Source organism: Aspergillus brasiliensis (assembly GCF_001889945.1).
Source record: "Aspergillus brasiliensis CBS 101740 unplaced genomic scaffold ASPBRscaffold_1, whole genome shotgun sequence".
NCBI classification, from domain to species: domain Eukaryota; kingdom Fungi; phylum Ascomycota; class Eurotiomycetes; order Eurotiales; family Aspergillaceae; genus Aspergillus; species Aspergillus brasiliensis.
Genome location: NW_027137442.1, coordinates 438,283 through 465,429, shown reverse-complemented (window position 1 = coordinate 465,429; position 27,147 = coordinate 438,283). Strand labels below are relative to the sequence as shown.

Below are 27,147 nucleotides of genomic sequence, written 5' to 3'. Positions count from 1 at the left end.
GCTTATGTCATAATAGCCACACCTCAGCCACAGAATGCGCCACTCTGACTATCGATAATCCAAGTTCTTGCTACCGACAACGCTCAACTTCGCCGCACCATCTCCGCAGGGCTTCGCGTTTCTGTGTGGAAGTGTAGTTGATTGATCTAGCGACAACATGCCTCCTCCGCAGATCAAGCAGGACCTGAATCGGTCCGGATGGGAGACTACCGACTTTCCCTCCGTGTGCGAGAACTGCCTTCCCGACAATCCTTACGTTCAAATGCTCAAGGAAGACCATGGCGCAGAATGCAAGATTGTAGGCAAACCTCCCCCCTTTCGCCATACTATACCTTACTAACAGATACTCAGTGCACGCGCCCTTTCACCATTTTCCGCTGGAAAGCCGACCGCACCGCGCGCCAGAAGCGTACCAGCATTTGCCTGACCTGCGCGCGGTTGAAGAACTGCTGTCAATGCTGTATGCTGGATCTGTCCTTCGGGCTTCCGATCGTCGTTCGTGATGCTGCTTTGAAGATGGTCGCCCCAGGTCCCGAAAGCACCATCAACCGCGAATACTACGCACAAGGTCACGAGAAAGAGATCGAAGAGGGGCGTGGCGCGGTGGAAGAATACGAGAAGACCGACGAGAAAGCTCGGGAGTTGCTTCGGAGACTTGCCAACAGTGAACCCTACTACAGGAAGCCCCGTCAGATCGAAGCAGCACCTCAAGACGAGGAGGGCGCGACTGCAGGACCCAGCGATGCACCGGTGGTACACAGCCGTTACGGGAATGGCCCGGGACCCATTCGAACAAGCGAAAGCAGGAGGGGTACACCCCTTCCGGGTCGAGGACGAGGAGGCATGCGTGGCGGTCGCGGTGGACGCCCGTTCCCCAGCGCCGCTCAGGTTCCCCCATCGGCAGAAGATATCCTCCCGCCCGCGGATCCGAACATCACATCCCTCTTTATTACTGGTGTCGAGGATGATCTTCCGGAACACACGCTGCGGACTTTCTTCACACAGTTTGGACAGCTGCGGTCGCTCATTTGCTCCCACCGTGCTCACTCTGCGTTCGTCAACTTTGCCACTCGAGAGGGTGCTGAGGCAGCTGCCAAGCACTGCCAGGGTCGAGCTGTCATCCAGGGCTGCCCTCTGCGTGTTCGGTGGGGTAAACCCAAGCCGTTGGATAACATGGATCGGGAGGAGCGCATGAAGAATGCTCGGGAAGGTCGGCAGGCGGCAGGCCCGCGGGTTGCCGATTCTGGGAAGAAAGCCATCACGGCTGCTGGAGAGGAGATTGGCAAAGAGCAGAAACAACGGAGTTATGCTGTTGCTCCACCTCCCGGCGCTGGAGAGGTCCAATACTCCAGTCTGTCTGGTGATTGATCTGCATTTCAACTCGCATTTTGGCTTGTTTTCTACAGGGTCCGGGAACAAGGAGGCTTTATGTATGTTCGAGAGCGGGCGTTGTTGTGTATATTTTCTACATTCTGATTAAACCATAAAATACCCCCAAAGAGACGCCGGAAGGAGAGAGAAAAGTTTGGGTATACTATAATACATTCTGCAAATGCCATAGTCTGCAGTCATCCATTCACCCACGCATAAGATTCCAAGACGGTCGAGTTCCACACGGGGAAACCATCCATCTTATGACGAGCATGCCTTATCCACCTTGACAGCCTTTCCCTTGACTCTGATGGTGTCGTTATCGCCGCGCTCGATATCGTCATGGATGCGGAGTTCTAATCGGGACCCAGTGTCAGCAATATATCCTCAACCATGATACAAATCCTATGCTAGTACTCACCCCACTTGGCATTCTCATCATCTTGTTCCCGTACGCCCTGGACGATGTTGTGTCTGAGAATGTTCGCCACTTCAAGCGCATGGTTGATCTGCATCGGGGTGTCAATTCCCTCGCGACGGTGACTGTCGAAATTCCGGCGAGCCTCTTGACGAGCAGCAATCATGACGCGCACATCATCTACACGTCGAGGATGGTTAGCATAGAACAAACTCATGGCTCTTGAAGCGGCGACTGACCCCGGAAGGCGATGCGGGTAGCGCGGAGAAGTTGGCGGTAAGCACTGCGAGCGGACAGGGCGGTTTGAGGGGCCATTATGTAGTTGTAAAGTGAAATCTATCAAGAAAATTGATCCTGTTACTTTTTAGAACTTGTCTCCTGGTGAAATTGGTCCTCTTGGGGTGGCGTACTGCAATGGTAGCGGGTGAATTCTGATGATACAAAAACTGGTAGTCAGGCGAATGTGGCTCGTCGCTCTGCAAATGGATAATCCTTGATATATCAAGTACAGCCAAACAACAAAAATATATAAGGAGAAGATCTAATTAACATGCGAAAAGGTTGATTTCTGGCCGTCGTTCCCTGCGGCAGTCCATGGCTTTCGATGACCTCCGAAACAGCCAAGGTTTGATTGGCCCACCGAGTGGCGGCAAGTCGGGGCAGAAAAAATTGGAAAAGCACTTTGTTCTTTTCGCTCCAACACTTCGTTGGGCGCTTCTCACTCTTCCCATTCCCCCCTCACATCTCCCCGCGTGGCTCTGTTCTTGACCATGGCTACCGTTCAGACCATCAACGTTACCCTCCCCTCCCTGCCTTCTGGCTGGAGTGCCGATAAGGACTTCAAGGCCGTTGGCACCGTTTCCGCTGCCACCCAGAGGAACCTCGAGCCCGTTGGCCCTCACTTCCTGGCCCACGCTCGCAGAGTATGTTTAGCCACAGGCCTCGCGCTATCATGGTTCACTACTAACAACCTTCTAGAAGCGTCACCACCGCACCTTCTCCGAGGATGAGAGAATCCAGGCCCAGCAGAACGTGAAGAACACCGAGGATGATGAGGATGATGACATCTCCGAGGATGAGGACCCTATGCTCCTCTCCAGAGAGGCTAAGGACTGGAAGGTATGCATTACCAGCGTACCCGATGCAAGGATGATTCTTACACATTACAGAGCCAAGATCACTACCAGGTCCTCGGTCTGTCCAAGTACCGCTGGCGTGCCACCCCCGAGCAGATCAAGCGCGCCCACCGCAAGAAGGTCCTCCGCCACCACCCCGACAAGAAGGCCGCCATGGGTGACCGCGACGAGAACGACCAGTTCTTCAAGTGTATCCAGAAGGCTACTGAGGTTCTCTCGGACCCCGTTAAGCGTCGTCAGTTCGACTCCGTAGACGAGGCTGCTGATGTCGAGCCCCCCACCAAGAAGGAGGTTGCCAAGGGTAACTTCTTCAAGCTCTGGCGTCCTGTCTTCGAGTCTGAGGGCCGTTTCTCCAAGAAACAGCCCGTGCCCCAGTTGGGTGACGAGAACAGCACCCAGGAGGAGGTCGAGACCTTCTACAACTTCTGGTACGACTTTGACAGCTGGCGTACCTTTGAGTACCTGGACGAGGATGTGCCGGATGACAACGAGAACCGTGACCAGAAGCGTCACATGGAGAAGAAGAACGCCAACGCCCGCCGCAAGCGCAAGACCGAGGACACTACCCGTCTCCGCCAACTTGTGGACGACTGCGCCGCTGGTGACGAGCGTATCAAGAAGTTCCGTAAGGCTGCCCGTGCCGACAAGGACCGCAAGCGTCTCGAGAAGGAGGCCGAGATCAAGCGTCTGGCCGAGGAGAAGGAGAAGGCCCGCCTGGAGGAGGAGCAGCGCAAGAAGGACGCTGAGGAGGCTGCCAAGGCCGAGCGTGAGAAGAACAAGAAGGCCAAGGAAGCCGCTAAGAACGCTGCCAAGAAGAACAAGCGTGTTCTCAAGGGTTCCATCAAGGAAGTCAACTACTTCGGTGAGGGTGGCGAGCCCTCCGCTGCTCAGGTCGACTCCGTCCTGGGTGACGTTGACCTCATCATCAGCAAGATCGATGCTGAGGAGCTTGCTGGCCTCGCTGAGCGCCTTACCGCCGCTGGTAAGGACGGTGCTGCCGTCAAGAACGTGTACACCGAGGAGGTCAAGAGACTCGTCGGTGCTGGCAAGCTGAAGGAGGGTGAGGCCAAGTTCTTTGTTTAAGCGGAGACTGGAGGAGCATAGAATGTATGATGCCGATGGATTTACATGCTACGCCGATGTGACCCAATCAGGTCACGAAGTATATAGATCGATAGAGTTGACCACATCAAAATAATGAGAGCAACGACCTAATGGAGTTCAAACCTGTTCTGCAGAGCTACCATTCTGCTTCCGTAGTCCGTCCCGTAGTCCGTGCCGTAGACCCGGCATGTTCCTAGCGTTACCGTCGGCTAGGCGCTACATCGTCACTATGTATAATTCTCCGTCGCCAACACGATGTACTACTGCAGTCCCATCGCAAGCGAGATTCCAGTCTGAAAGACACTGCCTTAACTCATCCGCTGGTGGACGGCATTTGAGGCACGTGCCAGGGACGGGGAGTCCCGTGCTCCCCACTGGCTGAGCGGCCGAGCCATTGGCCAATGAAACATCATCCCGTGATGTTTTGAGTTTCCGCCTTTCCAACTGGGGGTAAGCGGTCATTTCCCTGTTGGCCAGTCAGCGACAATCGACTTGCAACGTGCAGAGCATCTCGAGATAGTGTCAGCTGCAATCCTGCCATGCACGACAGGCTGCCGACAACGTTCCACCATGGCGACGCGGATACTGTGGGGATCTTGCACGCCGGCTTCATCGGTTAGACGAGCCTGTCCAATCGCAAATGATTGATTAAACTATCTCCGGGCTAGAATGTGTGTGGCATGAATACACACGCGCGTGATGGACCGGTATAGAGTTCGCAGCAGCCGTGAGGAAGGATATAAAGATGCCCCCAGCAGCCCGATATTTTTCTGGATTTCTTTTGTCTGGTGTGCCTCTCTGTGAATAAATCGGCAGATCGCTCTCTCAAGTTCCTTTCAGCCTTCGTCCGCTGATCTCTAGGGCATCATGTTCACCAAGCAGTCTCTCGTGACCCTCCTGGGAGGTCTTTCTCTGGCTCTGGCCCAGACCACCACGGAGGAATATCCCTCCGCGGCTGAGATCAGTGCCGCACAGGCTACTGTTCAGCCTTACTCTCCGGTCTCGAATGTCAAGGGACTGGCGTTCAACCGCTTTGTGAACATCTGGTTGGAGAACACCGTATGTCTCGAGCTGTTACCCGTTGTGTGTGTGTGTGTGTGGTGATTGTGCCATAGCTGACATGTTGTTCTGATAGGATTTTGATGCTGCTGCTGCCACCGAGCATCTGTCGGAGCTGGCCAAGAAGGGTCTCCTTTTGAACAACTTCTGGGCCGTCACCCACCCTTCGGAGCCCAACTACTGCGCATCTGCTAGTGGTGACACCTTTGGCATGGACAATGATGACTTCCATCAAATTCCCTCCAACGTCTCCACCATTGCCGATTTGTTCGATACCAAGAACATCGCCTGGGGTGAATACCAGGAAGGTCTTCCCTACCCTGGATACCAGGGCTACCGCTACCCCGAGAGTGGTGCCAACGACTATGTTCGCAAGCACAACCCTCTGATCTTGTTTGACTCGGTCACCGAGGATGCTCTCCGTCTGCGCCAGATCAAGAACTTTAGCAGCTTCTACGATGATCTGGAGAACCACCGCCTGCCCCAGTACATGTTCATCACCCCGAACATGACCAACGATGGCCACGATACCAACATTTCCTTTTCCGGTGCCTGGACATGGAGCTTCCTGACTGAGCTTCTGAAGAACGACTACTTCACCAAGGACACCCTTATCATGCTCACTTTTGATGAGACCGGCACCTACGAGATCGGTAACAACATCTATACTTTCCTGCTTGGCGGTGCCGTCCCAGAGAATCTCCTGGGTACCAAGGATGACACCTTCTACACCCACTATTCCGTCATCGCTTCCCTGTCCGCCAACTGGGGTCTCCCCTCCCTTGGTCGCTGGGACTGCGGTGCGAACCTGTTCAGCTGGCTGGCTAAGAAGACTGGCTATGTCAACTACGAGGTTGATACGAGCAACCTGTATATGAACGAGACTCACTGGGGTCCTCTGTCTGATGATGACTACAGCGAATACTACGCTGGCTGGCCTGTTCCCACAACTGATGCTAGCTGCTCTGCTGGCAATGGAATTCTCTCTACTGTCAAGAAGACCTATGAGGGTCTGACTGCTACCTTCAACTACACCACACCCTTCCCCTACGACTCCCGCAGCGGAAACAATGTCGGTGTGAAGTATAGCCGTACCCTGGTAAGATACCCCATCCCTTTCGTTTCTTATCTATCAGAAATTCTAACAATTCGGTAGAAGAATGGTAAGGTCGAGTCCGGTGTTTCCGAGTAAGATGACGCGTCGACGTATTTGGACGGGAGGATCTTTGATGGAATGTGGACCCATGGATATGATCTGTAATATACTAATGCGATAAATCAATTGATCTACTGCCCTTGTCCATCCTGCTCTGAAGTCCAACTAAGCTGCAGACAGCCCTGGATCGGGTCTCTATACATTTCCAAGTTTCTGCCTTGGTCTGCAGGCGGACGTGTCACGGCGGGATGAGCGTGACTCATGCATATAAACCCTGGATCAGCTGTCACCATGGCTTCTACAAGCAAAACATTCCTGGAAAAGCACCAGAAAAGCAAACTTCCACTCATCAGAGAGAAGTTCAGAATGAACCCTAGCACCGAGCATCTCACCGTAGGAGACGATTTCAGACTACAGCCGCCCGGCCAGGTTGATATCAACCAGAGCCCCGAGAATGCCACCAACATCAGCACAGTGGAAGACATCCCCCCTAACGGCGGATACGGCTGGGTGTGCACATTCTGCGTCTTCATGATCAACGTGCACACCTGGGGCATCAATAGCGCCTGGGGTGTAGTCCTCGACTACTACCTCTCCAATTCCACCTTCCCCGGCGCCAGCCCCATAGAGTATGCGATCATCGGCGGCCTCTCCGTCTCACTGTGCCTCCTAATCGGGCCCATCGTCACCAAATCCAACGAAATAATGGGCACAACCATCACCCTCCTCACCGGCACCGGCCTCATCTTCACCGGTCTCTTCGCCGCCTCCTACTCCACACAAGTCTGGCACCTCGTGCTCACCCAAGGCATTGCTTTCGGCTTCGGCATGGGCTTCCTCTACCTGACCGCCACGTCTATCCTCCCCAAATGGTTCTCCACCAAACGCAGCTTCTCCAGTGGTATCGCCGCCTCGGGCGCTGGCCTCGGCGGCCTCGCATACAACCTCGCCGCTGGCCGCGCCATCCAGACCATGGGGGTGCAAAACACCTACCGCATCCTCGCCTTCTGCGCCCTGGGCTCCCACCTTGTCTCCTCTCTCCTCCTCAAAGACCGGCCCCGCTCGCGCGCTCAACCCCGTCAACGAACCTTCAATCCCCGTGACCTCGGCCACCTCGAAGTCCTGCTCGTCATCGTCTGGGGCATCTCCACTGACCTGGGCTACATCACTCTCCTCTACTCCCTCCCCAACTACGCCTCCTCCATCGGCCTCTCCCCGCAGCAGGGGTCCGTCGCCGGCGCCATTCTCAACCTCGGCCTTGTCCTCGGGCGACCTGCCATCGGCTACATCAGCGACAGTTACGGCCGGATCACCATCTCCATGGCCATGACGGCCTCGTGTGCGATCTTGTGTCTCGCTATCTGGATCCCTGCGCACTCGTACGCGCTTCTGCTCCTCTTTGCTGTGCTGTGCGGTATGGTCTGTGGGACGTTCTGGGGTACTGTGGCCCCTGTGCTTACTGATGTGGTGGGGTTGAATCGTCTGCCGTCGACGTTTGGGATGGTGTGTTTGATGCTGGTGGCTCCGAATCTGGTGGCTGAGGCCATTGCGTTGAGTATGGCGGGGAGTGGGGCCGGGTATCTCAGTGCGCAGGTGTATGTCGCTTGTATGTTTGTGTTGGGGGCCGGGTGTTTATGGATTCTGCGGTCGTGGAAGTTTTATGAGTTGGAGGTGAAGGGGGTGAGTGAGGGTGGGGAGGCGAGGAATGGTGCTGGTGCTGGGATGGTTGGGGTGCAGGGGTTCTTGAGGTGGATGAGGCCGGGGAAGTTGTTTTTGAGGGGGAGAGTGTAGTGCTGTTGCTGTTGCTGTTGCTGATGGGTGATTGGTACTGCTGCAATGGTTTATTATTAGAGGTATGGATGGGCTGAAGAAGCAAAAAATGATAGACGATGAAGATTTTATATAGATGATATTTCGGTCTTAGCATACTACTAATATATTTATTAATGATCTCGATGTCCTTAAGATCACTACTTCCTGAGTATATGAGACTTTACCAGACAATGTCCAGCCACGGCTCTTAGCATTGGAGAAAATTAGCGATTTGAATATCGTTACCCCCTGTTACGACGAGTATCTGTTTATTTAGCAACTCATAGTGATTACTTCACACTAGAAACCCAGACGACTACATTAGCGAGACCTAGGACTTAATCAACTCTCCCCCTTGCATTTGACATATCACATGACATTTGAGCTTAATATTATCTTTCGCTTCTTGCTTTCCCCAGGACCATCGATACCACAATATATTCCGTCCGAACATGTCTCATTATCCCACAACCCCGAAACCATCTCAAGTATACTATATTCTGCACGTTATCCAAATGACTACACCATACTAACTCTATTAGACCATCAAGCTAGACAACCACGAGATCAACGCAACCAAAGTTGAACACCTACAACCCGATCGAACAGTATACCGTTTCCACCTCGAACCAGGCTCCTATCGCCATACCGTTCCAGAAACAGCCTCCTCTATCATCGTCAAGCAACAAAAGGAAGAATGGGAAGAGGAATTCGAGGACGAGAAAACAGGCTACACCAAACTAGAAGACCTCCAAGGGGAAATAATCCCATACTTCTATGGTCAGGGGTACTACGATGGGCTACCTGCACTCATATTATCAGATATCCATGGGGTTACCTTGAATGACCTGGCTCACAGCAATGAAGAAGTCCCAGAGGATTTGATAACGGAATATCTGGAAGATGCCTTCGATAAGCTCTCAAAGTATAAAGCTTTTTATCGAGATCAGAAATTCGATAACTTTATCCTATGCGGTGATCAACAATCTGGGTATAGCAAAGTGATGGTCGTGGACCTCGAGCAGGTTGAGATGCCAGATCAAGTCCGTCCTTGGCAGTGGTCTATTAACCAGGAGGGAGCAAGATCTTTGATGGAAGAATTCAGATATAAGCGGAATCCTAGGCGCGAGCCATCTCCACTTCGATTATGGAAGTCCGAACACCATGAAGATGTACCACAGCGGGATAGGTGATACTGCGTTCGCAACACGGCCATTGAAAAGTGAAATATAACGAACATTCAAGAATGCATTATTTTGGTGAATACACTCAACGCAACGCAAAGCTCAGGCTATGGAGGCATAGTTCGCTTTCTTTCAAACTCGGTAGAGATATCGAGGTGTAAGATGAGAATCCCGATTGTGAAGGTATTCACCACTCCGTCATCCTCGGACAAAAGGCTTACTCTCTAATCAGGACTTCAAATAAGATGCTGCAAACACCTAATGAAATATATCATTGATGTACAGCTACTATCAAACCTATCTAGTACGAGGCCAATCCGGCTAAGCTTCAGGCTTAACACGCTGGGCATATCTGCGGCGATCACGCTGAATGGCTGCGATCATCAGCTGAGCCCCGCATCGCTCACCCGCCTCACCTTTGCTCACACATTTCCATGGTCACCCATGTTGAACAGTAACGTACACGGAATGGCGAGTGACGATCCGATAGACTTTGCCCATACTGCCATAGCCCAGGTCGCTAACATCGCGTCTTTACTGGGTGTGGAGGCCAAGCGACCATTATGTGGGCGTCTCGGGGCTGAACTCTTCCTCGTCGCCAATTACATCGATACGGCTGGCTTAGATCAGGAGAAGCGACTGCGACTGCGAATATCCAAGCTATTGCGAGATGTGGAGGCCATGTGCAATGTGAGTGTAGCAGAGAGATGATCTCTCACATTGATGGAGCCTGATGAGCTTGATATAGTGGCCGAAGGATATACCAAAGCATAAAGGCCACCCTCTTCTGGAAGCGATAGGAAAGTCATTCCCTGGTGTGATATCGTACGAGAAAGCTCGGACAAGGATTCGCCGGGGACTGGATCAGCTAACGGCGTGTCCTCATGACGCCGAGGTGGCCATTTTTCATCTTCAACAATTCATTGAGCGCGATCGCAAGTCATCTAGGCGCGATGAGAGTAAAGATACCAGTTCTAACAGAAGAGTCGCTCGCCCAGAGCGCTCGAGTTTTGCCAACGAACTCGCTCATCGCATTCTACGTGAGCAAATGTGCTGTACTTGCCAGAGCAATGGAGTGAGTCGGCAAATGGAAAGGGGACACCTAGTGTGCCTCTTGCTACAGCCACCTTCCACATCAGTAGCCAGTCACAATCTGGTGCAATTCGATATGCTATTCTCATCAAAGCCCTTCTGGAACCAGTCACAGCTCAACCACTGGCAAGATATTGAGCTGCTTGTGCCAAACGACCGTACCCACAGCGTAAAGTGCGTCCGATTTTTCGATGGGGATGATGGAAATGACGACAAGCATGCCAACAAGATCTCTGCAAAACGAAGGCAACGAACCGACAAAGGTCAATTCTGCCACTTGATCGATCTAGCAAAAGGCTGGCGCCTTTGTCTCTCAATTGAAGACCAGGAACTTTATCATTGCTTTGAACCTCACAAGCAGGAAGTCGATCATACACCGGGAATATCGTTGGCCAGAATACTCAGCACCTACTCTTTGACAGCACGAATGAAGCTTGTACTAGCTTATATCATAGCTTACTCTGTCTGGCAGTACTATGACACAGACTGGATGCGAACAAGATGGACAAGTGAGACCATTCAATTTATGAGGGAGAGTGATACGTCTGGAGATAGGGGCCGGGGTAAACTTCTTACCTGGAAACCATACATATCAGTGCAGTTCAACGATGAAGATCCGCTGTGCTACGAGCAACATAAGGTTGCTGGGATGGTCCATGTCTATCCAAGGATCAGAGCGCTCGGTATTATGCTGGTTGAGATAGGTCTTGGGTTTCCGCTTCCAAAACGTGAGAAGCAGGGGCAGCCCTTGGCTGCCGAAGTGAATGCCGAACTGCTCACAGCCATCAAGTACACAAGAGAGGAAGAGCGCTGGAAGAATTTCGACTACCCCGACTATATGAGTTCAATCTGCCACTGTTTGGAGCCCGGCACCTTCGACCAGGCACCTTATGTTGAGAGCTTATCTGCCTTTGAACAGAAACAAAACCTCAAGCAGCGGAGAAACATCTTATATGAAAAAGTTGTGTTTCCGCTTGAGAACCTCCTACAAGGCACGAAATGGATCGACAGTTATGAAAAGATAGCCCCGCTCGACGTACTTTCGCAAGACACCACAATGAAAGAAGCCACCGTACCGGAGAATTCGGACAAACGCAAAGCGCCAGAGCGCAGGAGAAAGCGCACCGAAAGTGAGAAGAATGCCAGCAACTGGCTCTTAGATTTGAAGGTGTTTAACAGGGAGCTAGCCCAGGTTGCACCAGCAGCGGGATTACGCGAGGTATCCCGGCGCATACGCATAGCGGTTTTGGACACTGGATATGACGATAATGCTCCCTTCTTCTTTCCACCTCATATTATGGAGCGTCTGAAAGGCTGGAAAGACTGGGTTGATAGTTCCGACCAGCCCGAAGATTGCCATGGACATGGCACTCACTTGGTGTCACTCGTTCTGAAGTGCGCTCCCGATGCTGATGTCTATGTAGCCCGCATTGCCAAAAGCCCCTACCAACTCTTGAATTCCAGCGAGAAGATTGCAGAAGTTAGTGGCCTGAGCAAATTTATTGAATATCAATCAGCTGACTTGCTTAGGCGATTTCTTGGGCGAGTGAAGAATGTAAGGCCGACATCATCTCCATGTCGTTCGGCTTTGCAGACGAGCAGCCGTGCATTAGTGACGCCATTCGCGAAGCCCTATACAAACGAAAAGACTCCATTCTTTTCTTTGCAGCGGCGTCAAACTACGGGGCCAATGACCGAGAGATGTTCCCTGCCAGACACGAGTCTGTCATATCTATTCGGGGAACGAATTCAAACGGCCTGTTCGCAGACTTTAACCCCCCTAAACACGAAGATGAACCGGTGGTTTTCGGAACCCTTGGCATAGACGTGCCCTCTGCATGGCCCAACTCTGACCGCGAAGAGTATAGGTCTGGAACGTCAGTTGCTACGGCCATAGCGGCCGGCATAGCGGGATGTCTCCTGGGATACATCAGTTCCCGCCCTCCCGAGAAGCCATTTTACAATGTCAAAAACCGAGCATGGACACGCCGGGGCATGCATGCAATCTTCAGGATCCTATCCTCCAACACGCTCCAGTCAGGTTATCTATACCTGACGGTACGAGGTTTGATGGGAATTCCAGATGATGTCCGATGGGCAAAAATCGGCAGCAAGCTATCTGGGCTTTGATTATATGAACTTATTATTCTATCAGTCAGGGATCACTCCCGGATCGAAGAGATACAGCTGACTCGACTATCTCCCCCTTCAACCTCTGCCACAGTTATACCTCCTTGGTCATGATCACTGGATAAAGTGCCCGCATTAGCTGAGCTTATAATGATCTCTTCCACGACATCGTCCTCCTCGTCTGTCTCTTCATCATCATCTTTGCTCAAGTAGGCGGCCTTGTGCCTCAGTTCGTCGTATTCAACTCTATCGCCTTTCCAACCCTTGACCTCTATTTTCAGAAGCTGATACGCAAACACGATGTCCCCACCCGCCCGCCAACTATCTGCTTCTGCTGTGCTAGTTGACCCAGCGAGATTAGCACCAGCACCAACCTGAAGCCCCGGCGATGGAATATTGCCGCCAACCTCGATTTCCCCATTGTGGCGATCGATATTGCCCATACTGGCGGTAAATCCCTTCGCTATCATGCGACCCGTAACCATGTAAACAGGCGTCCTGAACCCAGGAATTCTGCCTGCCTTGGTGACAGCCTGAACCCGAGGGGCTTTTAGACGTGCTTGAATCTCTTCCAGCGGAGGATCGGTAACAAAGTATTCTGTCTCAAGCTGGTCCATCGTATAGTTTGATCGCACATCGCTACCCCGTCCGCCTGAAAGCTTTCCGGATACAGTCTGTAAGAACTCTGCCCACACGCTTATCGAGACATCGCGGCTGGCTCCTCGTTCAATACTTCGCTCGTATTGGATAGACCTCTCTATCCGGGGGTAAATGTTCTGTAGTGTTGCCGCATCGACCGTTGTCAGAGCTCGGTGAGGTCGCAGCGGGTGTGATATGATGTTGCCTAATCCAATAGGGCCCGTTTCTGGCTTGGAATGGAAGTTGGGCGAGAGAATATACGTGGGTTGCTGTGCCATGCCTTTGAAGGTATATATTAAGAAATGCTGAAAATAATAGAAGAAGACAGGAAAGAGGGACCAGCTCCGTCCTCATCGTATCGAAGTAAGCTTACAACGTGCAGGAGGAGCGGGGTCGGATCAACATTAGGCCTCTGAGAGACCAATGGTGAGGCTGCAACCCCTCAACTGATTCTATCTACATACATACGTAGATTCCCTCCTCGTCGCATATAGCAGCCACACGTTTACGCACCGAGTTCCTCGACAGCCATGGAGCGGAGCATAAAAGAAGCTGCACAGCAGTGCGTCGACCTTTTCACGCAGTGTTTGGAAGTTCCACCACTCATGGAAAACGAATGGGCCGAGAATCGCCTTGCGGATATGAACTTATGGATATCAGGCACTGGAGCCTGCGCCCAAGAACGCGCTTCTTTAGACTCGAGACTAGCCTCGAGACCTGAAGCTCATGACGTGGTCGTCAACTTATTGCGCCTTCTTAGTACCGTGATTGAGGAATGCTTAATACAGAGTCAAACACAAGGTCTTTCGCGCAATTATCCCGACGAGGCGAACTCTACCTCTTCTGAGCACGAAAGTCAAGGGCGATCATTTTCCCCATGGTCCGATGATTCCAGCTCTGATGGCCATTCGACGGACCGGCATGAGGTGCGAAATTCATCGAGGAATCCGTTGTATGAGGCAATGTATAACATCGAGTCGATGCTGGATCAACTTTCCCGTGTCGCGGTTGCCATTCGTCGCTCTGGGAGACGCTCACGATTGCAAAGGGCAGACCAACTGTTCAAGGCGACAGAGCACCAGGAGCTGGAAGGCTACCTTGTCAGGATGTTACTCTTGCAACTGAAGAGAGGTCCTCATGAAAGAGATCCATCGAAGTTGAATGAAGTACAATTGCGGCTGGTACACTGTAATCTAAAGCGTCGAAATCGCTTTCTGTATTCTCAACGCCATGCCATGGGTCTGGAGGCTGGCTATGTCCGACGCACACGTGTTTCGAAGCCAGCTGAATCAGCACAGGAGACAACCGAAGGAAAGCCAAGTTCGGAATTCCCAGATGATAGTCGAACGTACGCCAATAAATCAAGAATCACGGGAACCAGTGCCTCCAGACTGTCCGATGGCTTTCATCTATCACAACTGGGCCACGCAGTATCACAACGAGACCACGCTATATCCGTCACGCCTTCCGCAGTATCAACCACAGCACTCGAACTGGATTACCCGCGCCCACCTCAGCTCAAAGATGATGCGCGGCTCTTTCGATGTCCCTGTTGCTGCGAAGCACTCCCTGTAACGATGACAGAGAAAATTAGGTGGAGGTAGAATCTTTGACGCCAATACATTTCTGCCAAGCTAATCCAAGATTAGGAAACATATCGAAGATGACTTGAGCCCGTACACCTGTGTTTCGACTAATTGCGACCAACCTTATGTGCTTTTCAATACAAAGGATAGTTGGCGACAGCACATGCTGAAGGACCACAGCAGCATGACATATTGGACCTGCTATGCATGTGGTGACGGATCTCAATTTTTTGACAGGGAAGCCTTTGTACAACACACAGAGTCCTTTCATGCTGCGACCATTCCACTAGCACATATCGCAGTCCTGGTTGAGTTGTCCAAAAGGACAGTGCCATCAGAAATTCGACACTGTCCACTATGCAATTGGCCAGAAGACGACAGAGTCGAAGTGGAGAATGATGCGTTGCTCAATCATATCGCCAAGGAGGTTCACTCTTTCTCGCTCCGCGCATTACCTTGGGCGGATGATAACGGACAGGAGAGTGACGAAACAATTTACAAGAGCTCCGAAAAGGTCTGCGACTGGCTGGTCAAGAATAACCTTCAAGCGGATCCTAGTATAGAACGACCTCCCTGCGATAAGAGGTTATGGTATGATGACTATTTCCAGCAAAACCCTTATTTCGCTCACAGCTCAGAAGCGTCGTCTTCAAATGAGCCTGACCCTGATGGATCGAGGCAAAACGAACTGGAAGAACTCAGAAAGGCGGACGAGACAGAGTCTCAAGGACAGAAGACTGAAGCAAATGCGAATCCAGATTTCCATTCCTCGATGTCTAGTATAGAGGAAGTTGTTTACGATGATGGAGAGCAGGCTGAGGAGCTCGAAATATCTACGGAAAGTCGACAGATGGGACCTAGTGAAGAGCGTTCTGACACTCGACAAGCATCTTCCAAAGATTCGACCACCCTCTTCTCGCAGGACGTGGCCTACTTTGTGGACCAAAACTCGAATAAACAAGGCGCGATTGTTTGCCTCGACACAGCGGCTGATTCCAATTTCATGTCTTACAACCTTGCATATAAATTAGGCATTCCATTACAACCCATTTTGCCCATGGGTTTGGCCACCACCGCCTCTAATGCAGCAGATCAAACGAGCCTGACGACACAATATGAAGTTGAGGTGGACTGGCATTTTGCACACAGTAGCAAGATGTACACCACCAAATTCTTAGTCTTGGACATGGCCGGGTACGACGTACTTCTTGGGAGGGAGGCTATTATAAGATATAAATTGCTTCAACCGGGGCCAGGCGTTCTCCAAACCCGGCATAGAGGAGAGGAAGTGGGACAGCAGGTCTCTCCTGTAAAACTGGACAAGGCTCGGTCACTGGGCGCAAGGATGAAATCTTGGTTTGAAAGAAGGCCGGGCTGATCAATCAGGTCCACGGTTGTAAGAACGTCAGTCTATTCGCCATTCGGTGATAACCCTCAATGCGAACACACCCGGCGGGGACAGTAAGAGTAACTCAAGGGATCACATTATTCCCCGGTCGATTATGGAGCCTTTCACGACTCCGTCGTGCTCGTAACAAGGCTTACCCTCCGATTCATGTTGCAGTGAAGGTACGTGCTTACTGCATATACATTTAGTACTGCAGTTTCTGCAGGTCTTGAAATTGGACTGACGCATTCGATCATTTCCAGGATATTGACTGGTAAAAGTGCTTTCCTGGTGATAAAATCATGAATCTATCATTGATATGAAGCCATCAGCAGCCAACGCGGCTAAACTTCAGGCTAAACCTTCCCCCCGCACCTTCACCGAGCGCGCCCCACATGATGACTTTCAATGGCAATCGACAACTTCACCCATATATACACATCTCCAATTCAACTTCCTCTACCACAACAATCAAATAGCCAGTACGCACACCAAGTAAAAGCAGAGTCTCGCTATGGTCTTCCCAACCAGACAGCCGCCCTCCCAAGAATCCCTCCAACGCTACTACACCGGCAAAGACATCAGCTCCGTCGCCAAACCGGCAGTTGTCCTGGATGTTGCTATCATCAAGCGCCATTGCGCGTCTATGCTGGATGCAGTGAAAGCATTAGGTGTGGGGTTCCGTGCGCACGTCAAGACACACAAAGTATGGCCCCTTCCATTCCTCCACCCCATTCTAAATCAGAGGGATGTGATGGCTGATGTATGATAGACTCCCCAAATTGCCCGCCTCCAAGTCGGAGAGGACAAATCCATCCCCGCAAATTTCGTCATCTCCACCCTTCTGGAAGGAGAGACTCTGCTCCCACTACTGAAAGATCTCCGGGCCACTGGACGAAAGGTCAATGTGCTCTATGGCATACCTCTTGTGCCTTCACAGGTTCCCAGGTTGGCTGCCTTGGCGCGCGAACTAGGCGAGGGGAGTATCTCTGTTATGATTGATCATCCGGATCAGGTACCGTATCTGGCTGAGTTCCGCGAACTGGCGGGTCATGCGGTGGCAGTGTTTCTCAAGGTCGATTCGGGATATCATCGGGCGGGACTGCCGCCGTCTATGCTAAATAAAGGGGGCTTGGTGGAGAAGGTGATCGAAGGAGAGAGGGAGGGGAGGTTGGTTCTGCTGGGGGTTTATTCGCATAACAGCTTGAGTTATGGAGGTGGCACGCCAGAGGAGGTGATGGGATTCTTGATAGAGGAGATTACGGGGTGTCGGGAGGCGTTGAGGAAAAACAAGGAGTTGTTCACTTTGCTTGGTGGGAGGGATAGAGAGTTGGTGGTTAGTGTCGGGGCCACGCCGCAGGTGGTTGTGGTGAAGAAGCTCCTTGAGAAGCAAGAGGGCCTGCTGAGCGAAGAGGCCAGGCGGTTGAAGAGCCTGTTGCATGAGAAGGATGTGGATGGTGGTGGGTTGTCAGTCAACGTTGAGCTTCATGCGGGTGTCTACCCGGTTCTGGACATGCAGCAGTTGGGCACCAATATCCATCCCACTGGGGATGCGGAGAAAGAGGTGGGCATCTCAGTGGTGGCCGAGGTCTGCAGTGTGTATAATGATGCTGAGCGGTCGAAGCCCGAGGCTTTGGTGGCTGCTGGGTCGTTGGCTTTGGGGAGGGAGCCGTGCAAGTCGTATCCGGGATGGGGTGTGGTTGGGGATTGGAGACGAGAAAGAGGGTCATCACGGCTGATTGTAGATCGAATCAGTCAGGAACATGCAATTGTTGCGTGGGAAGGAGGAGATGGCCCTGCCATTCCGCTCAAGGTCGGACAGACTGTGAGGATATATCCGAATCATGCGTGCGTGACGGGGGCATTGTATGGGTGGTATCTGGTGGTGGATTCGAGTCGGGATGGGGATGGGTCGACAATTGTGGATGTTTGGCCGAGACCGACGGGATGGTGATAATCCACTGGAGTATCTAATTTGTTGCTGAGCAGATAGATATTCAGACTCTTGACTATTGTATGTAGTGGTGTAGTCTGGCTCTGTTGTGGGTGGCGCCATTAGCCAGTTGGCATCTGACTCTGAATTAGCCATCCGGACTGCTTGGAAAGGGATAATTCTCCCTCATCAAAACATCACCCTATTCCTCTACTGCATCTACTCCGGAGTGCTCTCCAGCATCTTCATCAAGTCCAATCACATTAGAACCATGCTGGCTGTTCATCTGAAGCTGCACTGAACTTATCAATGGAATCTCCACTTCGGCCCCGGCAACCAATCATCGGATCATCTTCGGCTTCTCACCGCGCCTCCGCTTGTCCTTCCCATCATCCGCTCTCCATGGCTCTGAACTTAGCACGGATTCTCTCCACGCTCCAACCCTCCTAGCGCTAAGCCTCCCTATTTCACACCAATGCCGCCTAGTAGACGGCCGCGTGCCGACCCTATTGTCCGCGTCCGCACCGGTTGCTGGTCCTGCAGACGTCGCAAGAAGAAGTGCGATGAAGCCAAGCCCGTCTGTGGAGGATGCGTGCGGAATAAGCTCACCTGTCGCTGGCCGACCATCATTCCCGGCCAACCCAAGGCCAACAATATCTCCTTCATGCCCGAAGAGGGTGACCACGAGAATCAACCAGGGGGTCAAGAAGGGCCTTCTCGACAGATGAGTACGAATCGGGAAATGTCCAGCTCGATCGAGTCTCGTTCTACCTCGCCATCTTCCCCAGAGGAGATCCTACGGGAGTCAGACTCTCCAGAAGACATATCCCGCGAGTCTCCTGCAGCAGGGTCATTGACCTCGATGGAGCTTGCTCAAATTCCTGCTATCGGAAACAGCCAAGTCCCAGGAGCGTCTGCCACCGTTAGCAATCTACTCCCGCGGAGCCTGTCCATGTTCCCGGGCCATGGACCCGATTCCTATCAGCTGTTGAGCCACTACTTGGCGACGACAGCCGACTGTATGGCCAACGGGTCTACCCCGATAAATCCATTTCTGGTTCAAATTGTGCCACTCGCTTTCAGCAGCGATCTCCTGCTCCAGCTGGTTCTGACGCAGAGTGCTGCCCATCGGGCGTTTCGCAGTCGCAAGGAGTCGGACGAGGTCGCGCAGAGACACTACACTTCCGCCCTCCAGCTATTCCGCAGGGGGGTGACGGAGTTTATTGACGGGAAAGAGTCAAATCCGCTCATGCTTACGGTAGGAGCATTAGTAATGTGTTTTACAGAGGTACGCCTACACCACGAAGGCATTGAACATGGCTAATGACTGCAGACGGCCAAAGGTGATATGAACGGCACGATATTCGACCACCTGACGGCTGCTAATTCGCTCCTGATCCGACTGCTCTCACAAAGCGATACAGCGGTACCGAAAGACCTGAAAGACTTCGTTATTGAATATTACACCTACACTGCGGCCGTGAGCATGATCTCGGTTGATGCCCGCGTCAGTACGCAACTGTTCCTGAACTTTGACCTCGAGCAACGGGCGCGTCAGCTGCTGCAATCAGAATACGTGGGGAATCTATGTGGCTGCTGGCTGGAGTTGTTGCTGCTGATCCCATGTATTTTCGACCTCGGTCGGCAGTGGATGATGCACGATGGCCGACCCGCCATGCCTACTGCCGATGATATTGTCATGTTCAGCTCATTGCAAGTGCAAATCATGCAGTGGACACCATATGCCTCGGTCAGCCCGGAGGTATTCCTGGCAGGGCGGATCTTTCAGCAGGCGATGCTCCTGTACCTCTACACCGCGCTAGGCGGGTTCTCCCGGGCGGAGAACGGCATGTATCAAGGGCTGATCGATACTGCGATTACAGAGGCAATGTCCTATCTAGGGCAGCTGTCTGGAACCGCCCGGATCAACTCCGGTCTCTGTTGGCCGATTGCTGTGGTGGGGTCTTGCTTAACCAATGCAGAACACCAGGATAGTCTACGCCACCGGCTTACTGTCATGGTGAATACGTTTGGACTCGGCAACATGCAGAGGACTCTACTGATACTCGAACACATGTGGCAGATGCCGCTGGACGAAGCAGGCCCATGGAACATCTGTCGAGCGATGCAACAGAATCAAATATGGATATCGTTTGCCTAATCGCACCAGTCTATCATACAATCATCACTCATAGCATCCTGACCAAACAAAAGGTCGCTGCTTATTGACCCAGGTTCTTGGGAGCCTCGGTGGCAGGGCCCTCAGGGGTCACATACGCCTTGGTCAGGCCACCATCAACGACGAAGTCCGTCGCATTGACGAAGCTACTCTCATCGCTCGCCAGGAAGACGACGGCGTGGGCCTGTTCGATGGCCTCTCCAAAACGACCGGTCGGGAAGTGGACCTCGCGACGGAAGCGCTTCTCCTTGTCGTCACCGAGCCAGTCCTGCAGCAGGGGGGTGCTGTATTCGTTAGCTTCGTCTTTAGCATGCACGGAGGGATATACTCACTTGAGCGGAGCGGGACACAACGAGTTGAACCGGAAACCTGCATCATCATCATCAGCACCAAACCAGAAGCAGTATAGGATCAGCACACTTACCCTCCCTAGAATGCACAATGGCCAACTCGCGCGTCAGGGCCAACACAGCGCCCTTACTCGCCGTATACGCCAGCTGGGGCGTCGCGGCACCAACCAAAGCGACCATACTGGCCGTGTTGATGACACTTCCCTTCTTCTTGCCATGCTTCCGCAGACTCTTGACCGCATGCTTGCATCCATACCACACACCCTTGACATTAATGTTCATCGTCAAGTCCCAGATAGCCTCGGGGGTCTCCTCCGAGTCGCCATCCTTGGCATGCATGATGCCCGCATTGTTGAAAATGACATCCAATCCACCCCAGGCATCGAGATGCGCCACGGCCGCTTCCACGTCGGCCTCCTTGGAGACATCGACCACGCGGGTCTCCACTTTGCCGTCGCGCTGAGGCACGACCTCGTTGACTTTGTTGAGGGCCTTTTCGAGCCCGGGGCCGCTGATGTCGGTCATGAGGACGGAGGCACCTTCGCGGAGCATGAGGATGGTAGTTTCGAGACCGATGCCACTGATGCAGATCTTGTTAGCTCATTGCTTCCACTATCCGCTATCCACTAATCCGAAGGATAAAGAGAGAGAGAGAGAGGGAGGAAGATACCCCGCAGCACCAGTAACGACAGCATTCTTGCCAGCAAGTCGTCCAACCATTGTGATAAATTTATTATAAATCGTGTGTATGTTTGCAGTAAGATATAGAATGGAAAGAAATAGTTAAGTTCTTCAATGATGAACCGAGCGAACCGACCACGGTCTTAAGTATCCGGGCAGACCAACTAATAATTCCACCCCTTACTCAATAACCACTTACCTAATGAAATAAGCTAGTTAGCTACCCCTCCATCTTCCTCGGCAACCCAGTTCACCGCCGTTCCTAAACAGCAGATACCACTGATAGAAGCTGGGTCTGATCCACTGCTTGGCTGTGTAAGTTATCCGCCGGCGTCGGAAGCGCAAGCGCGCCCGATAAGCCAGGTAGCCAGCTAACTAGCTAGTAGCGAGTAGCTACGTAGCTAACTGATAAGCGGTGGGATGCGATGGAAATGGTGGGGTGGGGCGGGGTGTCTAGAATAGGTTAGATTGAGTTAAGTACCCCGCGGTCCGAGACCGCGGTAGTTTTCCCCCCTTCTTCCGCCCTGTGTAGTCTACGCGAGATTGGAGGTTGTTTTGAGGTTGGGTGGATAGTTATGTTGCATAGGTTGCATGTTGGATTTAGATGGACTATTGCGAATGGAATATAGTTGTATTTCTTGGTAACTAGGGAAGATGAGGTATGATTGCTAACTAGTATTCTATTTTTGTTAGTATACAGGTAGATAATTGTGAGATTGTGGACAACTATAGCATTTATTTGAGCAAAAGACCTACTACTACTACTGAATTGTGTGTTTGCACACGCATTAGAAGCCACGAAAGAGTCAAAGAACTTTGGAAGTATTATAATCATGTAACATTAATCAAGCAGTACCTTCTACGCTTGCTGCTCCTTAATATGGAAACTCTTCAACTTATAAAACGCATCGAATCCCTGCGGTCCCAATGTACATCCCAGACCCGAGTTCTTCCATCCGATCCATGCCAGGTCCTAGTAAACATTAGCATTATTCCATTTCTGATTCAATGTGTAGCAACATACCGGACTCGGGTAATCACAACGGTTGATATACACCGTTCCCGCATCCAACCGCTCAATCAACTCCTCTCCCTTGGCGATATCCCTGGTCCAGACACTAGCCGTAAGACCGTAGTCACTGTCATTCATCAGAGCGATCGCTTCATCGTCCGAGGATACCTTCATGATCGGCATGACAGGACCGAATGTCTCCTCTCTCATCACAACCATATCATGAGTAACGTTCGTCAGAACAGTAGGAACCTGGTAGTTGCCCTCGGCAGGGGTGTTCTCAAACGTAGGGTTCTGGGGCGTGGCGTTGACAGCACCCTTGGACAGGGCGTCATCGATGTGCGATTGAATGTTCTTGAGCGCTGCCTGGGAGACCACCGGACCGGTGGTGGTGGACTTGTCGTGGGGAGAGCCGAGCTTGTATCTTCATCCGTCGCATTAGTACAGATCTAATGTTTTTAGAGAAAGGTAAACTACTTACGTAGCGAGTTCCTTCTTCACCTCCTCGACAAACGCATCATGCACATCTGCGTGCACATACACCCGCTCCACAGCGCAGCAGCTCTGCCCTGAGTTGAAGACAGCGCCGTCGACAAGCTGCGCGGCCACGTAAGGGATGTCCGCATCGGGACGGACGTAGGCGGGATCATTTCCGCCGAGTTCCAGGTTCACAGGGACGATTCTGCGCGCGACTGCTTCGCGGATGCGGAATCCGCCAGATGTGGAGCCGGTGAAGGAGATGAGCTGGATCTGGGGCAGTTGGACAATCTGGTCGAGCACGTCGGGGGAGCCGACGTGGACGAGCTGGAGGACATTCGGAGGGAGACCGGCTTGGGTGAAGTAGGTGAGGAGGCGTTCGCCGAAGATGGGCGTCTGAGGGGATGGGCGGAGGAGAACGGTGTTTCCGGCGAGGAGAGCGGGGACGAGGGCGTTGATGGTGACGAGGTAGGGGAACTGATTCGTTAGTGGATGCTTCTTTAAACGGATTGGTTAGTGGTGTCTTACGTTCCATGCGGTGATGATCAAAGTCGGTCCGACCGGCTCCTTCTTCAGGAACCGTCTAAAACCATTCTCAGGAGTCCCGGGAAGCGACTTGAGGCTTTCCTCTGCGATGTTGAGTAGGTGGTCACCGCGCTTGCGGAAGGTCTCGATTTCTTTGGCGCTAAAGGCGATGGGACGGCCCATCTGGGTGGTCAATTCCTCTGCTAAAGTGTCTTTGTTGGCAGCAATCAGATCCAAAGCTTTGAGGACGATTTCCTTGCGCTGCGCCAGCGTGGTCTGCTTGTATGTGCGGAAGGCATCTTGCGAGGCTTGGGCGAGCTGGCGGGCCTCTTCGAGCGACAGACCGGGGTGCTCGAAGATGACCTTGTTGGTGGAGGGCGAGAGGGTGCGAATGGCGTTTGACATGGTGTAGAGGAGATGGATGGTAGTGGTATGTGTCTGGGTAGGAGTGAAAATCGTAGATAATTAATGAGGGGTAGTTCTTATAACCCACGATAAGACGAGGAAGAAAGCTGAGCTGTGCGTATCTCGGCGACAATCAAGTGGCGCGGTCTGGTGGAGCGCGGTCCCGCGGTGGGCCTTCTCCAATTTACGTGGGAGACCATCGCAGCATCATCACCATTAGACATATTATTATTGAATCTGTTCAAGTTATCTCTTATTCTAATATTTCCAAAGCAAATCGACACATTGTCTCAGCAAACACCAACCCATCATGCTCTCTCCCCACCCTCGCCATCCCATCCTCATACACCGCCTCTCCCAGCATCCCCCGCCTTAGCTTCAACAACTCCGACACCATAAACTCATTATACTCCGGATGACCCTGCACACAAAGAATGCGCTTCGGGACATACAGTCCCTGAACACCACAGATCAACGTGGCTCCAAGGTTGACGCATCCAGGCGGAACTTCGTATACGATATCGCGGTGCATCATATGTATGGCCTGCAGCAGTAGAGGTAGCAGTCAGCATTGACCCTATGCCAAATACCAATTGAATAATCCGATCTGCAACGTACCAAAGTATCCTTCCCCAAAAGCCGTCTCCCAGCACTCGTCAAATCCACAGACTCAACCGCAACCTCCCACCCCGACACATTCGGACCAACGCGGGCTCCCAACGCGCGTGCTATAATCTGGTGGCCGAAGCATATCCCAATGACGGGTTTATGGTGGATGAGGTAGCAGTCTTGGACGAATCTAGTGAGGGTGAGGATCCAGGGTTCATCTTTGTAGGAGTCGTGTTCTGCATCGACTATTTAGCGATATCCACGTTGACTGTTGGTGAGCTGCGAATCACATACTGCTGCCGGTTAAGAGGACGGCGTCAAAGTCCTCTGGTTTGGGATATTCGGCAAATGGTTGCACCACATTGATCTTGGTCAATTGTAGCGAGACATTTGCGTTGATGCGCCGGAGCCCTTCCTTGAGATGGGATTCGAAGATGTCGCCGTAGGGACCGTATTCGGATTTGATGGGGTCGATGGGGGTATCGCATTCGAGGACGGCTATACGAAGGGATTGCGACATATTGCTATGCAGTGAACTGGTGATGTGTGGATGTCAGAGCTACTACTCGAGATGTGTCCGTTATGATATTCTACTACTAAGTATATGTTACCGTCTGGCGTAACCGCGGTCAATTGCAATAAGTGTAACTGTCCGCGCTATTCGCATGTGGCTATTCATCACAGCCATCGACCGCGGAATGAACTAGAAACTCTAAGCTTATTCTCCAAATAAAGCAGTTAATGTGTGCACGGAGTATAGCCGAGGCCAGTACTCCGAAGCTCACTTTGCTACCCCTCAGCGATAAGATAAGCGCGGTCCCAAAGATCCCCGCAGCGCGCTCCGATCGGAACCGCGTCATTCAACCAAACACTGCTAATTTAGTCTATACCAAGTCCAAATTGGAGACCAATTGATCCCATTAGCTTCATATTACTCTATAGAAATACGTTTCCACCGGACCCGACGGCGCGCTATGCCGTCGCAATCAAGGCGATCAACCAGCTACTACGTAGACACTCACTCACTAGTTCCCCAACCCAGCCTCCAAGCTCTCCTTTAAGAAGCACCAATTCCAAGAAATGCCCCCGTCCTACGCTCTCTGCCAATTATCCCATTAATTCCAAACACTACAATAAACACGATGGCTACGACAAAAATCACAGCCGAGGACCTCCCCAATCTCCTCGCCAATGACATCAAAGTCAAAGTCGCCGGGGTCGACTGCGACGGCATCCTCCGCGGCAAGGTCATGTCCAAGGAGAAATTCTTAGGCATTGCGCAGAAAGGATTCGGCTTCAGCTCCGCCGTCTTCGGGTGGGACATGCAGGACGTGCTCTACACCACGGAGGCGAACATTGCGCCGGCCGACTCGGGATACGTGGATTTTCTGGCGGTGCCGGATTTGAACTCGTTCCGGCGGATACCCTGGGAAGATGATATTCCTTTCTTTCTGGTGAGGTTCGTGCAGAACGATAAGCCGGTGTCGGCGGATGGGAGGAGCATGTTGAGGTCGATTTGCGATAAGTTGGCGGCGAATAATTGCAAGGGGATGGCTGGAGGTCGGTCATTTGCTAGAAACAACTAATAGGCGAAGGTGAGCTGACAATTGCAGTGGAATTGGAATTCATGAACTTCCAGACCCCCTCCGAAGACGGATACAGCGCCAATGGTTCCCAAACCCGCGATATCGCCGCCTTTCTCGATAAGAATGCCCCCGGTGCGCTGCGCCCCTTGACTGCAGGCAGCTTCTCCTACAGCGCAACGCGACCTGTGGCATACAAGAAATACTTTTATGATATCTTTGATACCAGCGCGCGGTTCGACTGCGGCATTGAGGGATGGCACACTGAGGGTGGACCGGGCGTGTATGAAGCGGTGAGTTGGCTTCAATGAGTTGCGCGGACCGCGCTGAAGCTAACCGAATCAGGCATTGAAAGTATGCGATGTTAGCGATATGGCCGACAAGGTGTCTCTGTTCAAGTATGTCCTCTACATATATATTCATTTTTAAATAGAAAACTAACGAACAGACTCCTCGCCAAATCCATTGGTGTCGAACACGGCATCACGCCCTGCTTCATGGCCAAGCCCATGCAAGGCCAACCCGGCAGTTCAGGACACATCCACGTCTCTCTCACCGATTTAGAAGGCAAGAATCTTTTCGCACGCGATACTCCCGATCCCAATGCCCCCTGGTCCGACGCAGCCAATCTGTCTGACCTGGGCCGACACTTCCTCGCTGGCGTGTTGGAAGCACTTCCAGACATCATGCCGCTATTCGCACCCACCATCAACTCGTATAAGCGGCTCGTGGAGAACTTCTGGGCGCCGGTGAATATCAGCTGGGGACTGGAGGACCGCATGGCCTCGGTCAGAATTATCACGCCGCCGGTATGTAAGCCGGGAGCAACGCGGTTCGAGGTGCGAATCCCCGGTGCGGATTTGCACCCGCATTATGCGCTGAGTGTGATTCTGGCCGCGGGGTGGAGGGGCGTGGAGAAGAAGTTGGATATTAAGGTGCCGCCGGTGAATGTGCAGAAGGCGGAGGGGATCAAGGCGGACTTGCTGCCGAATACATTGGAGGAGGCGTTGAGGAGATTCAATGACAAGGGGAGTATTGCGAGGGAGATTCTAGATCCGGAGTTTGTGGACTTTTTCACAGCGACGAGAGAGCACGAGTTGAGGGTGTGGAGAGAGGCGGTTACGGATTGGTAGGTTCTTCCTCTTCCCCCTTTATTGACTCATTACTGACTGAGGTATAGGGAGTTTAAGCGTTATATCGAAACTGTATAGATACCAGGATAGATCAATTTCATTATTTACCATTGACTTGTCTAGTAGCAGTCGTAAGCGGAGACAATAGATGCGAATCTCCTATCAGCGGGCAGACGATACCAAGAT

General features: G+C 52.2%; 14 protein-coding genes across 14 annotated transcripts; 9 read left to right on the top strand and 5 right to left on the bottom strand.

The window, feature by feature from the left end:
- Positions 1–157: 157 nt before the first annotated feature.
- slt11 (Pre-mRNA-splicing factor ECM2) lies at positions 158–1,368 on the top strand (the record flags this gene model as incomplete). Its single annotated transcript, XM_067622068.1, has 2 exons — positions 158–298; positions 352–1,368. 2 exons carry the CDS (start codon positions 158–160, stop codon positions 1,366–1,368), a joined length of 1,158 nt encoding a protein of 385 aa, XP_067484165.1.
- Positions 1,369–1,632: 264 nt separating this feature from the next.
- On the bottom strand, positions 1,633–2,104 carry ASPBRDRAFT_24631 (LYR motif-containing protein; the record flags this gene model as incomplete). Its single annotated transcript, XM_067622067.1, has 3 exons — positions 1,633–1,727; positions 1,793–1,969; positions 2,029–2,104. The coding sequence occupies 3 exons, from the start codon at positions 2,102–2,104 to the stop codon at positions 1,633–1,635; spliced, it is 348 nt and encodes a 115-aa protein (XP_067484164.1).
- Positions 2,105–2,507: 403 nt separating this feature from the next.
- Positions 2,508–4,164, top strand: ASPBRDRAFT_36090 (putative ribosome associated DnaJ chaperone Zuotin). The gene is made up of 3 exons (XM_067623431.1): positions 2,508–2,712; positions 2,768–2,908; positions 2,959–4,164. Exons 1-3 carry the CDS (start codon positions 2,560–2,562, stop codon positions 4,006–4,008), a joined length of 1,344 nt encoding a protein of 447 aa, XP_067484163.1. The 5' UTR covers positions 2,508–2,559; the 3' UTR covers positions 4,009–4,164.
- Positions 4,165–4,896: 732 nt separating this feature from the next.
- Positions 4,897–6,280, top strand: ASPBRDRAFT_113580 (putative acid phosphatase; the record flags this gene model as incomplete). The annotated part of the gene is made up of 3 exons (XM_067616755.1): positions 4,897–5,088; positions 5,165–6,187; positions 6,245–6,280. The coding sequence occupies 3 exons, from the start codon at positions 4,897–4,899 to the stop codon at positions 6,278–6,280; spliced, it is 1,251 nt and encodes a 416-aa protein (XP_067484162.1).
- Positions 6,281–6,535: 255 nt separating this feature from the next.
- Positions 6,536–9,249, top strand: ASPBRDRAFT_190260 (uncharacterized protein; the record flags this gene model as incomplete). The annotated part of the gene is made up of 2 exons (XM_067620208.1): positions 6,536–7,924; positions 8,599–9,249. 2 exons carry the CDS (start codon positions 6,536–6,538, stop codon positions 9,247–9,249), a joined length of 2,040 nt encoding a protein of 679 aa, XP_067484161.1.
- A 459-nt stretch (positions 9,250–9,708) lies between these two features.
- On the top strand, positions 9,709–12,462 carry ASPBRDRAFT_190259 (S8/S53 family peptidase; the record flags this gene model as incomplete). Its single annotated transcript, XM_067620207.1, has 3 exons — positions 9,709–9,930; positions 9,989–11,812; positions 11,863–12,462. 3 exons carry the CDS (start codon positions 9,709–9,711, stop codon positions 12,460–12,462), a joined length of 2,646 nt encoding a protein of 881 aa, XP_067484160.1.
- Positions 12,463–12,478: 16 nt separating this feature from the next.
- ASPBRDRAFT_219368 (uncharacterized protein) lies at positions 12,479–13,573 on the bottom strand. Its single transcript, XM_067621972.1, has one exon. The coding sequence runs from the start codon at positions 13,377–13,379 to the stop codon at positions 12,495–12,497; it is 885 nt and encodes a 294-aa protein (XP_067484159.1). The 5' UTR covers positions 13,380–13,573; the 3' UTR covers positions 12,479–12,494.
- Position 13,574: 1 nt separating this feature from the next.
- Positions 13,575–16,338, top strand: ASPBRDRAFT_219392 (retropepsin-like aspartic protease). The gene is made up of 3 exons (XM_067621973.1): positions 13,575–14,701; positions 14,751–16,256; position 16,338. The coding sequence occupies exons 1-2, from the start codon at positions 13,632–13,634 to the stop codon at positions 16,063–16,065; spliced, it is 2,385 nt and encodes a 794-aa protein (XP_067484158.1). The 5' UTR covers positions 13,575–13,631; the 3' UTR covers positions 16,066–16,256; position 16,338.
- A 250-nt stretch (positions 16,339–16,588) lies between these two features.
- ASPBRDRAFT_49922 (uncharacterized protein) lies at positions 16,589–18,028 on the top strand (the record flags this gene model as incomplete). The annotated part of the gene is made up of 2 exons (XM_067626449.1): positions 16,589–16,780; positions 16,847–18,028. 2 exons carry the CDS (start codon positions 16,589–16,591, stop codon positions 18,026–18,028), a joined length of 1,374 nt encoding a protein of 457 aa, XP_067484157.1.
- Positions 18,029–18,482: 454 nt separating this feature from the next.
- On the top strand, positions 18,483–20,168 carry ASPBRDRAFT_113671 (Zn(II)2Cys6 transcription factor; the record flags this gene model as incomplete). Its single annotated transcript, XM_067616758.1, has 2 exons — positions 18,483–19,295; positions 19,341–20,168. The coding sequence occupies 2 exons, from the start codon at positions 18,483–18,485 to the stop codon at positions 20,166–20,168; spliced, it is 1,641 nt and encodes a 546-aa protein (XP_067484156.1).
- A 61-nt stretch (positions 20,169–20,229) lies between these two features.
- ASPBRDRAFT_49920 (oxidoreductase, short-chain dehydrogenase/reductase family) lies at positions 20,230–21,256 on the bottom strand (the record flags this gene model as incomplete). The annotated part of the gene is made up of 4 exons (XM_067626448.1): positions 20,230–20,470; positions 20,519–20,555; positions 20,611–21,116; positions 21,207–21,256. 4 exons carry the CDS (start codon positions 21,254–21,256, stop codon positions 20,230–20,232), a joined length of 834 nt encoding a protein of 277 aa, XP_067484155.1.
- Positions 21,257–21,935: 679 nt separating this feature from the next.
- ASPBRDRAFT_140287 (aldehyde dehydrogenase family protein) lies at positions 21,936–23,713 on the bottom strand. The gene is made up of 4 exons (XM_067619165.1): positions 23,235–23,713; positions 22,711–23,183; positions 22,242–22,653; positions 21,936–22,190 (listed from the first exon to the last, which is right to left on the bottom strand). The coding sequence occupies exons 1-4, from the start codon at positions 23,634–23,636 to the stop codon at positions 22,077–22,079; spliced, it is 1,401 nt and encodes a 466-aa protein (XP_067484154.1). The 5' UTR covers positions 23,637–23,713; the 3' UTR covers positions 21,936–22,076.
- Positions 23,714–23,889: 176 nt separating this feature from the next.
- Positions 23,890–24,873, bottom strand: ASPBRDRAFT_201978 (type 1 glutamine amidotransferase; the record flags this gene model as incomplete). The annotated part of the gene is made up of 3 exons (XM_067621620.1): positions 24,540–24,873; positions 24,255–24,481; positions 23,890–24,180 (listed from the first exon to the last, which is right to left on the bottom strand). The coding sequence occupies exons 1-3, from the start codon at positions 24,763–24,765 to the stop codon at positions 23,890–23,892; spliced, it is 744 nt and encodes a 247-aa protein (XP_067484153.1). The 5' UTR covers positions 24,766–24,873.
- Positions 24,874–25,295: 422 nt separating this feature from the next.
- Positions 25,296–27,047, top strand: ASPBRDRAFT_36081 (glutamine synthetase family protein). Its single transcript, XM_067623430.1, has 5 exons — positions 25,296–25,805; positions 25,859–26,121; positions 26,174–26,226; positions 26,277–26,957; positions 27,009–27,047. The coding sequence occupies exons 1-5, from the start codon at positions 25,388–25,390 to the stop codon at positions 27,037–27,039; spliced, it is 1,446 nt and encodes a 481-aa protein (XP_067484152.1). The 5' UTR covers positions 25,296–25,387; the 3' UTR covers positions 27,040–27,047.
- Positions 27,048–27,147: the final 100 nt, after the last annotated feature.